The following is a 12,248-nucleotide window of genomic DNA, read 5'->3' on the forward strand; positions in this document are numbered from 1 at the left end:
GGGGCTCACGGATTTAACGTTAAATCCGTGAGCCCCCAAATGCCTAATTGGTATGCATGCTTTCATTGGTTGTGACACAGTGAGTGTTTTCCCTGGAAGGGAAAAGATAACAGCCCTACGACTTGTCAAGCAACAGACATCTTACCAAGAAATGTTTAAGCAGCTGGAGATGGAGTGGGTTCTATCAGATATGCTTTTTTCAGAGCCTTCAAGAGTTTACATATAAGCTCTACTGCTTTCAACCAGGAACTGATAACATTAATGAGCTGAGGTACGGAGTGAGGGGAGAATTTGCCGATATTCATAACCATAAAAAAGCCGACAGTTAGCAATCAAGTGTAAGTCCAATAACCATGGTAACCACCTGTTTATCTGTATTATCGTGTAACACCTTGTAGTGAGAACTACCTGAAGTTGTAAGTAGTTAATATTTACGAGCAGAATAACTGACTGCCTATGATGGAATAGCCTAGCACAGCAATGAGCTCATTGGCAGCCAATAGGGGTTTAGGATTACTAAACGAAATATTAGATTACTTGTTTAGAGTCTAGCATAAGTACAGGTGTTTTGTAAATTGTTCTTGGGTTACGCCCCCGGTGGTGGGACGCCGGATACCACTATCCCGTATTGGTTACGTTATACGTTCCGAGTAAGTCAGTGGATTAAACTCTACTGTTGGACCCAAGTACTGCGTATTCCCTGTTTCCCGTTGGATTGTTTTGCTGTAACAGATCCCGAGTCCTCTAGGAGTCTGACAAACTCCGTCGCTGCAAGCGTGTTTCCCTCTGGATTGTTGTAACAAGGATAACAACCGTAAGCGGCCCAAAAATTTGTTATCACACCCCCCCCCCCCCCCCCATCACTTTTCTAATGGTTCGTCCCTTAACAACAGTATGTGCGTCACGTCCTGGGCTGTTATAACTAACCGTGCTCTTGCAGTAGCACCATCCGTCCTTATGTTTCTTATTCTTCTGTAAAGAATGACAATTTATCCATAGCGCTTCCCAGGAAGTTTGAGTTAAAGGCATAGTGTCTTGGCTAATTATCGAAAGTTCTTTTTCCGAATTCCCATAATATATTACCCTGCAAGCAGTTGGTTTCTCTCTCGTTCAGCGCAGGAGAAACCAACTACTCGCAGGGTATTTTCGTGACAGTTTAGTGTGGACGGAATTTCTCCGGCGTAGTGTGGATGTGGTCTCAGTCATTGTTCCATGATTAGCATTTTAAAACCCTTTTTTTCAAAAACCAACAGAATTAGTTTCAGTTTGACAACACATTGAGAGCTTTGTTTCCTCCGCTCTCACTTTATTCAAACTGAACTTTGTTTTGCTTGAGTTGTCCTTCTACAATTATTCGTCGATTTCATATTGCCATGATTACACTGACGACTGTACACGAAGTTTGAATAAACTACTGTTAGCTACTGTTGGAACCGTGTCCTTTCTCATCCTTGACGTCTGTAGAAGCCTCTAGTGAAGTAGATCATTTCTATGAGGGGCGATTACCGCCAAAAGTTTGGAATTTCATTATGTCTTTGTTGTTTGCCAGTGCGGTTTTTGATGTTTTCAATGGTGTTTTTGATGTTACGAATTGTGTTTAACCTGTTCTCAATTATGTTCGCCAAAACGTATTCGATTATTCGCTGCGAATTATGTTTGTGTCGTTCCGTATGGTGTTATGCGAACTTCGATTTTATTATTCGTGTTCCGAATTATGTTCTCCTAAATCCGGGTCTTCAGAGAGCTCGACCGCTATGGTCTGGCGCGAGTGCATGATAATTTAGTTATGCATGTTCTTCCCGCGGAAAGAAAATTAATGCGACTGTCGTTGGCGGAAGTTGTGAGGAATCGTCTTCGAGCACGGATAAATGCGATTTTACAACAACTTGCCTGGCCAAACTTGGATTCTGATAACCAGGATTCAGTTTTTTATCGTGTTGAAACTCTGTATAACACAGTTGTGAGCGTTCGTTGGGACAATATTATTACGCTGAATATGAAGAATAAGCATAATTAAATTATCACTCGCGCCAGACCATAGCGGTTGAGCTCTCTGAAGACCCGGATTTAGGAGAACGTAATTCGGAACACGATTAATAGAATCGAAGTTCGCATAACACAAACATAATTCGCAACGAATAATCGAATACAGGAGCAACACATTAAAACAACAGCGGCGTCTCGGCGACCATAATTGAGAACAGGTTAAACACAATTCGTAACATTAAAAACACCAGTGAAAACATTAAAAACCGCATTGGCAAACAGCATAATAAAATTCCAAGCTTAATTTTGGCGGTAATCACGCCTCATGCATTTCCACAAGCCGTGGTCATTTTCCGAGTCCATTTTTCCCGAATTTAGAGAAGTTCCCCGCTCAGTGCAGTTCAAGTGTCCGTTCAACTGAAATACTGCTCCCAGCGGATAAACCTATCGTTTCAGTAGTGTAAATCTTATTGTCGCGATATATCAGCTGAGACTTTGCCACACTACGAAAACACCTGTTTCTGGGAGGAATCTAGATTCCTCGCCTTTTTACGAGAGACGAAAGTAGCTTAAGTTTGGTAATAAAAGCCGCTTCTTGCTTTTAGCTAAAATTAAAATTTAGATAAGCTGCTATGAAAATTATCCCATGGGGGTGGTCTAGGATCACAAAGGAAAAGTCAAATCAAATCGGATTACACCGTTCTAAAAATGCTGGTCATCGTCATCATCGTCGTCATCATCGTCGTCATCGTCGTCATCATCGTCGTCATCATCGTCGTCATCATCGTCGTTATCATCGTCGTCATTATCGTCGTCATCATCGTCGTCATCATCGTCGTTATCGTCGTCGTCATCATCGCCGTCATCATCTTCGGTGATGTCCATGATGAGTCGGAGTTCGCCATCGCTGATGTCCTTGACGACTACTACTAGTTCAGGTAGTGCTTGCTGGACGATGTCTCGAACATAATTCAAATCTTCCTCAGAATGACTAGTGTTGTCAATGAAAAGATACTGAAGCTTCTTCAAGTTGATCACGTGTGGCACGATAGATGTTACGGCACGACCGAGAGGATGGTCGGATAGGAAAAGTGTTTGCAGATTAGGAATGAACTGAAAAATCTCCAACAAACCACTTAAGTCATGGTCATCCATGTTTAACTTTATAAGCCCCAAGATTACCAAATTGGGAAACAAGCGAAAGCTTCTAAAGAGTGGAGCAAGACGACCTCTCGCGCTAAAACCACCGCAAACCAGTGTGCGCAAAGGCAGTGTTTTGTTAAATCCGCCAAAGAGCGTTTCCATTTCCTCAGCTTCCAAAATGCTTCCACACGTACCAAATAATCCGAGTTTTTTTAGGGACGACAATTCAGGAAGTAAACGTCCCAGCATTGCGGCTACTGCTGGAGTCAGACTTACTACACCCAGCTTCAGTATCTTTTCATCCATTGATGTGCAGTAATGAAAGGAATCAAGACATGTCTCTCCACGTATGTGCACCTCAAGTTCCGTCAGGAATCTAAAGCTCTTCAACAGACTACACTGGTCATGTTCATCAATGTTTAACCTTTCAAGCTTTAACTTTCTCAAATTGGGGAAGAAGGGGAGTCTTTTGATGAGTGGAGAAAGACAACCTCTCACGCTGAAACCACAGAAAGTTAACGCGAACAAAGGAATTGCTTTGTTAAATCCGCCAAACAGCGCCTCCATTTCCTCAGTTTGTAAAATGCTTCCATCCACACCAGTTAACACGAGTTTTTGTAGTGACGACATTTCAGGAAGTGACCGACCGAGCGCCTTAGCTGCTGCTGGAGTCAGAATTATTCCTCTAAGTATCAGTCTCTCGAGAGTCTTGTGTGTGATACTAGCAACCAATGTGTTCAGTTCTGCAGCACAGCAGTCTCTCAGGTCAAGGCTAAGAGCGATGACGTTAAATCTTGGTAACAAACTGGCAAGCTGCACTGCACCAACTGATGTAAGATGAGCACCGATCGAGTCAACTCCAATCGTCAGAGAGCACTTACTGGGGTTTCGCATTTGTTCCAACAAATAACATATGGAGTCATCACCCTTCTCAACTTCAATGCCACTCAAATGCTTACAATTTCCAATGACTGCACCAAGAGCTTTCACTGTTTGGCTGCTTAGGTTATGACAATGCAGAAAACGTAACAATTTCAGGCATGACTGTTCTGAACACAAACGTGTAGCGTTAGATGGAACAGAAATCGTAGTAGATTCCGTAAATAGTCTGGCATGGACATCACACCTCAGGAACAAATCAGTTGTATAAAACTGAAACTGACCATTACGGAAACTGAGGATGGAAATAAACAAGCAGCCGTTTAAACATTTCAAGCTGAGCTTCCTTATGAATTCTTCAACCGTGAGAGCTTCAGAAGTCTCAGTTACTCTTAGTGGCGTCTTCAAACAATTGAAAAAATCAAGTGACTTGTACAATACTGAGTCTTCAACGCATTCTTTATGCGCAGATGGAGAAGCTGTATAAGAAGTGACGAGGTATAAAAGGACTTCCCCAATGAAACTGAAAACACAATTATGTGATAGTTTAGTCAAGACGTTTACGTTTGGCATCAGTTCAGAAACCGGTCTATCTCTGGTGACATTGATGACTCCACCAGTGTAATCAAGAAAATGATTTAAGAGTTCAGCTTTTGATTGAACTTCACGAAAGGAATCATAAAATAAGTTACTGAAGCTCGGCTGCCTATAAGTAATGTCACAAAGAGGCACGTCAGTCTCGGTTTCTATGTCCGGTATCGTCTTTGATAATTCCAGTGTTGGGTCAGAGATTCTGACTGACTTCAAGTGTTCAAGTACTTTTATTGCTCCTTCGTCAGACAAACCACAAACAAACTGAAAAACATTCTCCAAGGCAACACAATTCTCAAAGGTGCCGGCGTGCTGCTCAATTTCACCAAGATTACCATTAGGGACACAGCTGTAGATGAGGTACCACGCCGCTAGGTAATCTTGTATACTCGTGTGGATGAAGGATACCATTTCCATTGGTTCTAGACTTGGTCCGTACTCAGAAAATTGAAGAAGGCCAACAATGACACCCTCTTCGCCGCGCACCTTTTCAGGCAGTTCTCCAAACTCGAACACAAGATCGCCTTTGAGAAGACCTGCTAAAGCCACCTTTCCAATTTCAGCGAGAATCTCGTCATCCGTTCCTTTCAGTTTCGAGGTCTTACAAGAGGAGTGCCGTCGGTGGCTGTGCCGCAAAATGTGTTCCACAATTGCTTGATACAATTTAGCTTTACGTTCGGTTAGCTCCATCAATTTCTGCTTTTCTTTCTTCCACAGCAAGCAAAAAAAGAGGGTCAGTAACGGAACTCTTGCTACGTCTTCCATGTTACTATCCGATAAGAAATGCAACAGACCATCCACCTCAGTTTGGCTATCCAGTATTTTTCTCATGAAGTCCTCTCGATCAGGCGTATTAAACCCGGTGATCTCGGCTTGCATGTCAGCAGGTCCGCGTATCTCATCTGCTCTTGAAGATCGAGTGGTTACCAAGACAGTACAGTCTCTCAAACGATTCCCGTGGAATATTTCGAAAATTGGAGACTTGCTTCTGCTGCCATACCTTTCCTCTGCTTCGCTGCCTGTGCGGTACTCGTCATAGCCATCAAACACAAGCAAAATTTTGTCTTGATTCTCATGAATGTAACCGAGCAGATCGTCTACTGACTTTTCGTCGTCTTCTGGAAACAGCCGAGAGCGACTTATTACTTCTTTAAACGTCTGGCACTTAGATACTTCTTTGAGATTAACAGCAAGAACGAGGTCAAACTTCCTCAGTGCATCTTTCCGTTCCTTATCAATCATCGCCTCCTCAAGATTCGACCAATCCACGAGCAGCTTCTTAACGAAAGTCGTTTTTCCAATTCCAATCTCTCCTTTCACGAGAATTCTCTTTGCTACAACTCCGTTCTTTGTCTTCTCAGTGAACATTTCAGTGTAATGGCTCAGCTTCTTTTGTGATGACCCAGCTGTGGTTTGTTCTTGTTTCACCCAGGACAGTGGAGTGTAGATCTTCTCAAGCTCCACCTGTAATACTGAGGACCAAGCAGTGGTGGGCACCTTGGCTATTTTTTGATAATGCTCTGAAAGTTTCCTCTGACAGGCTTTCACATCAAACATGTCTGCAGGAGAAGCCTCTGATGAGAGAAAACATATTTTTAGGAGGAAATATTAGTAAAAGAAAAATAGTCGTGCTTACGTTAGAATTGGACTTACAGTTCAACTTCGGAATATATAATCATAGGTGCACATAATGTGTTTTAAACTCTCTAGATACAGCGACGTGAAACAGCAAAAAGATTGACAAAAATCTTTGAAACATTGCTACGACTCCAAAAAAATAAACCTCCCTAACAGTAGAGGGCTTTACAAATATGGCTAATCAAATGGTGACGAGTTCAATTAGGATATAATTTCACGCGCGTTTTGTCAAAATTTTTATAATTTCCCGAGCCTCTTACCTTGTAATATCGTGGGTGACAAATATTACGCTTAAAATCCTGGGTTTTTGACTTGTTTATTTTATCGAAAAATTTCGCGCCAAACGTTACCATGACAATTTTGTAATTTCACATGTGAAATTCTAACTTAATGCTGCAATTTCGCGCCAAAATTAAGGAGTAATTTGTCATCTATGATATTATCGAATTAATATTTTTGTTACTGGAAGGATATTTTTCCTCTAAGATATTTAAGTCTATTTTCTACGTATTAATTAAGGCAATTTAACGGTATTTTTATGTTTCATAACATAGTGATTTGAAACTAACAAAAATTAAATCAATGTAATCTCGGCCTTGATATTGATTATTTTTTTCGGGTGAAGATGAAAAAAACTCGTTGGGCATCGTGCCCAAAGTCCCGTTCGCTAACAAAATGATGACAGCAATCTCACCCTATATTGCATAAGGATTCCCGACCGCACAAATTCACGAGTGAAAATTGACAATAAAGTTGACAATAAAGTTGACAGGTCTCTGATGAGTCCCTTGGCCGGGACGAAACGAGCTGCGTAAGACTAGCCACGAACAATGTATTATCACAAGTAACTGTCAACTTTATTGTCAAGATGAAAAAAGCCCTAACAATGCACTACGCATGCATTTAATTGGCTTCTAGCTTCTATTATTAGCTTATAGAATGGTGTGTTCGAGCTGGAGGACAGGAATGAAACCATGGTCCTCGAATAGCAGCGACAAAATTATGAATATCACATTAATTTAAAATAAAGGTTAAATCTTTTCGTTTATCTTTAACTTCATTTTACGTTCCACAGCATAAGACGACCAAATAACAGAGCAGCAGTGGGCATGCGTGTGAGCCACCGTCAACACGCGTACATTTCACTGAAGAACGTTTAAGTTGCTTTTTTTTCATTCATATTATTCGCTCGATTGGATTCGTTGACAAACAATCATGGAACGCATTTTTGCTTTCCCAAAGTAGACTTGAGAAGCGACGCTGTGAAGGATATGTACACATGTATAGGAAGCTCGGCCAAAATGGGAAATGTTTGGCGATCAAACACGATCAAACATTGTTTGTTGACCAAACCTTTTTCCGTTTGGACGCCTTGTTTGATCGAGTTTGATAGAATTTGAATGACGTCAAACATTTGGGGTACTTACCATTTACATGGGAAAACCGGAAATTCCAGTTGGAAAATCAAATGGTTCGTGCCATTCCATTTGGGAAGCTTCAGAAAATATGAGCTGTGATTTGAGGTGATGCTATTTTTCTGCTCTTTTAAGTCTCTCTAGATGATGTGGATATACTTTATAGCGATTCCCCCGCCCGCAACGTCGGATTTAGTTGTTTAATGTTTGTGCCTGAAATTTCCAACCGGATGGTTTTTGTAAATGGTAAGCACCCTTGATCAAACATTGTAAAACATTTTGTTCATTCAAACAACCGATTGCCCACTCAGTACGTCATCAACAGGCTTGGTCAACAAAAAATGTGTGATCGTGTTTGGCCGCCAAACTTCTCCCGTCTGGACAGGACTTAAGAGTGTGACTTCGCTCGAATATCCATGTAAGGTGTGTAAACCTAAAGAGGAGAAGTGACATAACTTCAAACCTTTTTGTTTACAAAGCTCTTGAATTCTGTCTGGGAACAACACTGCTCTACATCGACACTGTTAAAAATTGGTCCAATGGATTACAAGATATTGACAAGATATTTCTTTTCTATCAATCAGAATCTCAGTTATGCAGTGAGGTGAGTAGCTATAACTACATAGACCTGTTTGAAGTCGTTATTTGTTTTGGCTACATATTAAAAAATTTCCTACTCACTCCGAGGATGATGACCTTGTGTCTGAGAAGTTTCAACTGGAGTCTGACTGCATGCAGGAAATGGCAACTGATTGTGTTCCATTGATAAAGGTGGCCTGCGTTGAACAAAGGAGCCTTTGAAAATAAGAACCAAAGTAATTAAAAAAAAATCTTCTTTGTTCCTACAAAACAATGTAACGCAGCATTTGTAAATATAATGTGGAGGGCCTATGGGATAGCCTAAAAATTATTTTCAGTATTCACCTCTTAATAACCTAGTGCGAGGTCCGTACTGACGAACATTGCCTGAGGTCCTGTCAGTACGAACCGAGCACAGCGAACCCCATTCAGAACAACACAGGGCGAAAATTCCCCAGCACGGCTGAAGCAAGCCACACACACATTGTAGGTTAGCAAGTACTTTATTGCGTTCGACGATAGGAGAACGCATACTAATCGGGTCATTCCCGCGGGTTTTCCGCGATGCCAGATGATTTCAGGGTTTGGACGCCATCTTGGACTGGCTAGCTGGCTGCGTGGCACAAATGGCGTCGACCTCATGTGAACATTTTTTGGCCGCTGGGAACTGGTAGGTAACAATAATGGCGCGTCTACAAACTTCAAAGGCTAACATGGAGAAATTACTGCTTTGAGATTTGAAATAGAAAGGAAATTACAAATCAATGTTTAGGTGTCCTCAGAATGGAAGATCAGCGAGTACAGAGTCCTCAAAGGCAGGGGAATAACTCGAAAACCCCAAGGTTCGTTTATCCTCATGGTTCAAATCAGGACACACGCTGACATGACGGCTAACTGGCTTCCACAAACTCTGAAACTGGAGCAGGCTAGACATCCATCTCTTTTATTGAACAAGCTACTGAGGTCCCGGCCTTCAATTAAATTCAGGGCTTAAAAAAGTTCAAGGTTTTTGGAGAGCTGACAAATAATAGGTGTAAACAGGGTCAAACAAACGAAGCAAAGATGAATCCTGCATATATGGCTTTCATTAACGTGGCGAGGAAGGCGACGTGATAATACATAATAGGCACGCACTGCTGGCATTTAGAAAGAAGCAAAGCTGAAAACTTAGGCTTTTCTTTATATTTCCGTTCTGATCTCACATTTGGTGACGAAACACTGCATATACTGTACAAGGAGAAACACCTTTTCTAGGTTTACGAGCGTTTCTGAACCGATCAAGGGATTGTTGTTGGCGTAGGAATCTTTTTACGGTCAAAACTGAATAATTTGATCGTTTTAGATGTTCAAACCACAAAAATAACTTCTCCGATAATCTGATAAGTAGGCTAATGCCGAGCTCAATCGCCCTTATCTTTCATTAGGTTCATGTACATTCCTGATTACCTCTAATGCTTACGGAAACTTTTAGCAGCTTTTGGAATAATTACGCCAGACGAAAACTTTAGAGAACAAAGAAAACCGTCCGAAAATAATGGGACATGATAAAAGTGAGCACATCATGCCGAAAATTCTAAGGAAACTTTATGGTTTTCCGAAAACATTTGAAAAGTCTAGAGCGTCGCTGGGAAAAAAATTTCGAAATTTTTAGGTAACCTTCCATCCGAACAGATATTTTACCGAAATATTCCGTTGGGTGCCGTTGACTTTAAACATATCTATTTCTTAAGTTATTGTAGTTTTTTTTACTTTCTATGTAGATGTGTTTTACGTGTTTAGAGTGAATAAAGCGTTATTATTATATCAAACCATGGCGATTGGTTGTACGCTTTCAAGTAAGTTTTGAATATCGATCGAGGTTTTGAAGCAGTTTCCCGGACTTTAGAAAACAAAAATAGTAATATACAGTATTACTTCGAAGCTGAATTCAACTTTTGAAACGATTGGTAACCCCACGGCCGATAAAATGACTGCAAAAGTCGGAGAAGTCGTCGGCAAAAACTCAAGCTTTCACTTTAGCGTGAAGAATTAAGAACATGCTGACATGCAGCGAAGTACGTCTGCGAAAATCTTGAACATTTTTTAACTTTTACATAGGTTTCTGAATGAAAATTTATTGTTATTGAACTTCCTTTTGCGTTTCTTTTCATTTGGTTCCTTGTATTAAGGAATTTAGGTTTTAAAAGTAAACGGAAACTTGAATGCTGGATTTCTGCATATTTAATTTACGGTGACCTCCACGCGGTTTGTTTATTTAGTTTTATTCGGTTTCTTTGAAATATATTTTTTGGAGTCTTATTCAGCTACAACAGAACTGCTGAGAAAAGACCTAAGTGGCCACAAATTTAACACCGTTGAAATACGATTGATCTCAATACAATTGGCTCGTTTTTGTCGCGTTTTTGATTTACAACTTTCATCTTTCTTTCGCTGCGCTGTAATATTTCGTCGCGCGGCGAAGAAATTATTTCATTTGCTGTTTTCAAATATGTTTTACTTGTGTCTTTCCGTTGTTTTCTAAAATGTTGGCCGTTGTATATACTACAAGAATGGAAATTTTTCGTTTTGTCCTCCGAAGTCAATAATGAACTCATTTCCCCTATTCAATTTTCTCGGCTTCCGTTGGGCATTTTGTCGCACGGCAAAGAAGTAATATAATTTCTTGTTTTCTTATCAGTTTTACACATCAGGTTGAGTTCTTTTTGTTGCTATTTTTTTAACATTTGGCCCTTCATTTATTCGCTTTAAATAAGCGATGTGGACTTGAAACCTGACCTTGTGTGTTTGCTAATTTAACATCCCAGTTTATGAACGGTGTGCCAAACACATTATTTATAATGAATTTGTGTCCTTTTGGTGTAGAAGTGAACGCTATTATTGAAACTATGTGTTCGTCATGAAAATCAACAAAAATAAATTGGGCTCCAAGAGTAATATTTATTCCGAAAATCTATGTAGTTCAGTGATAGATTCCATGCAAATATTAGATGTATTCTGGAATTTATTGTAATGATTGTTTAAAAGGACGTTCGTTTCCTGGAGATGTCAATGGAGACTTGCAAATTTAAACCTTAAATTCTGCAGGATTTTCGTGGCACCGACAGTGGTGATTGTTTTTTTTTTTTTTTTTTTTAACGTCTCTTTCACATCAGCTCTATAAAACTGCAGATCTGCACTTGCAAATTCGTATGGCTGGAACTGAGTCCAGAACATTATGTTCAGAGCATGGTGGATGATACTTGCCAAATTTACACACAGCAAATGTCAAAACCAGGAACGTGGTGTGACAGTATAATTATCCAGGCAGTATCCCATGCTTTTAACTGTATTGACTCGAACGCACTCAGCTAATCCATGATTATTACTAGTTATATATGTTATTTGAATGCTGTCTGAGGTCACAGTTTTTTACCATATGGACCGACCCTAAGCCGGCAAATAATATGTTTAGTTTTTTTTTTCCTGCAGTAAATTGGTTTTACAGATTACAAATGAGTTTGTTTACGCAGCTCTTGTCATTGAATCGGCTGGCGCGCCGTGTACTTACGATTTGTAATAAATCTTGGCAACGAGCGAGTAACTCAGATAGTAGACAAAGAAAGATGTATTAATGAAAAGATTTTGTTCGAGCTACTTTATGTTAGTTGCATTTATTTCACCAGTTAAGTTCTTCAAAATTGTTTTTGCGGTGTGAAATTTCGAAAGTGAAGAATGATCATTGCAGTAAATTTTCCAATTTAAGCAATTGGAAAGAAGAAACCTGCAAAAATCAGGGCTTCAACGGGATTCGAACCCGTGACCTCCGCGAATACTGGTGCGATGCTCTACCAACTGAGCTATGAAGCCACACACCGGGAGCGAGGTCAATTAATTGAGTTCATATCTTCCTGTGAGGAGTGAAATGATGGAGGGAGAGATAAATCGAAGTTTGAAGTTTTACTATAAAAACAATTTCTGTCAGTCGTTGCTTTTAAAATCACTTGAAATCAGACTTTTCTACTTTAAATTGAATAGCAC

General features: G+C 40.2%; 1 protein-coding gene and 1 non-coding gene across 8 annotated transcripts in view; both read right to left on the reverse strand.

Annotated features, from left to right (window-relative positions):
• Positions 1 to 877: 877 nt before the first annotated feature.
• The window catches only part of LOC145499354 (uncharacterized), a 161,253-nt gene continuing 149,882 nt past the window's right edge, over positions 878 to 12,248 (reverse strand). For 4 of the 7 annotated variants that reach the window (XM_081478871.1, XM_081478869.1, XM_081478870.1 and 1 more), the window contains 2 exons: positions 8,334 to 8,447; positions 881 to 6,173 (listed from right to left, as the gene is read on the reverse strand). In XM_081478871.1, the coding sequence (XP_081334997.1) occupies positions 2,689 to 6,173; positions 8,334 to 8,447 (3,599 nt within the window). In that variant the 3' untranslated portion in view covers positions 881 to 2,688. Of the gene's footprint in view, positions 6,174 to 8,333; positions 8,448 to 12,248 lie in introns of all 7 variants that reach the window. The other 3 variants (XM_081478867.1, XM_081478868.1, XM_081478872.1) reach the window with 2 other exon arrangements.
• On the reverse strand, positions 12,004 to 12,077 carry Trnat-agu (transfer RNA threonine (anticodon AGU)). The gene has a single exon. It is a non-coding gene; the product is annotated as a tRNA-Thr (tRNA).

The sequence above is a fragment of the Orbicella franksi genome, chromosome 10, assembly GCF_964199315.1.
Source record: "Orbicella franksi chromosome 10, jaOrbFran1.1, whole genome shotgun sequence".
Lineage (NCBI taxonomy): Eukaryota > Metazoa > Cnidaria > Anthozoa > Scleractinia > Merulinidae > Orbicella > Orbicella franksi.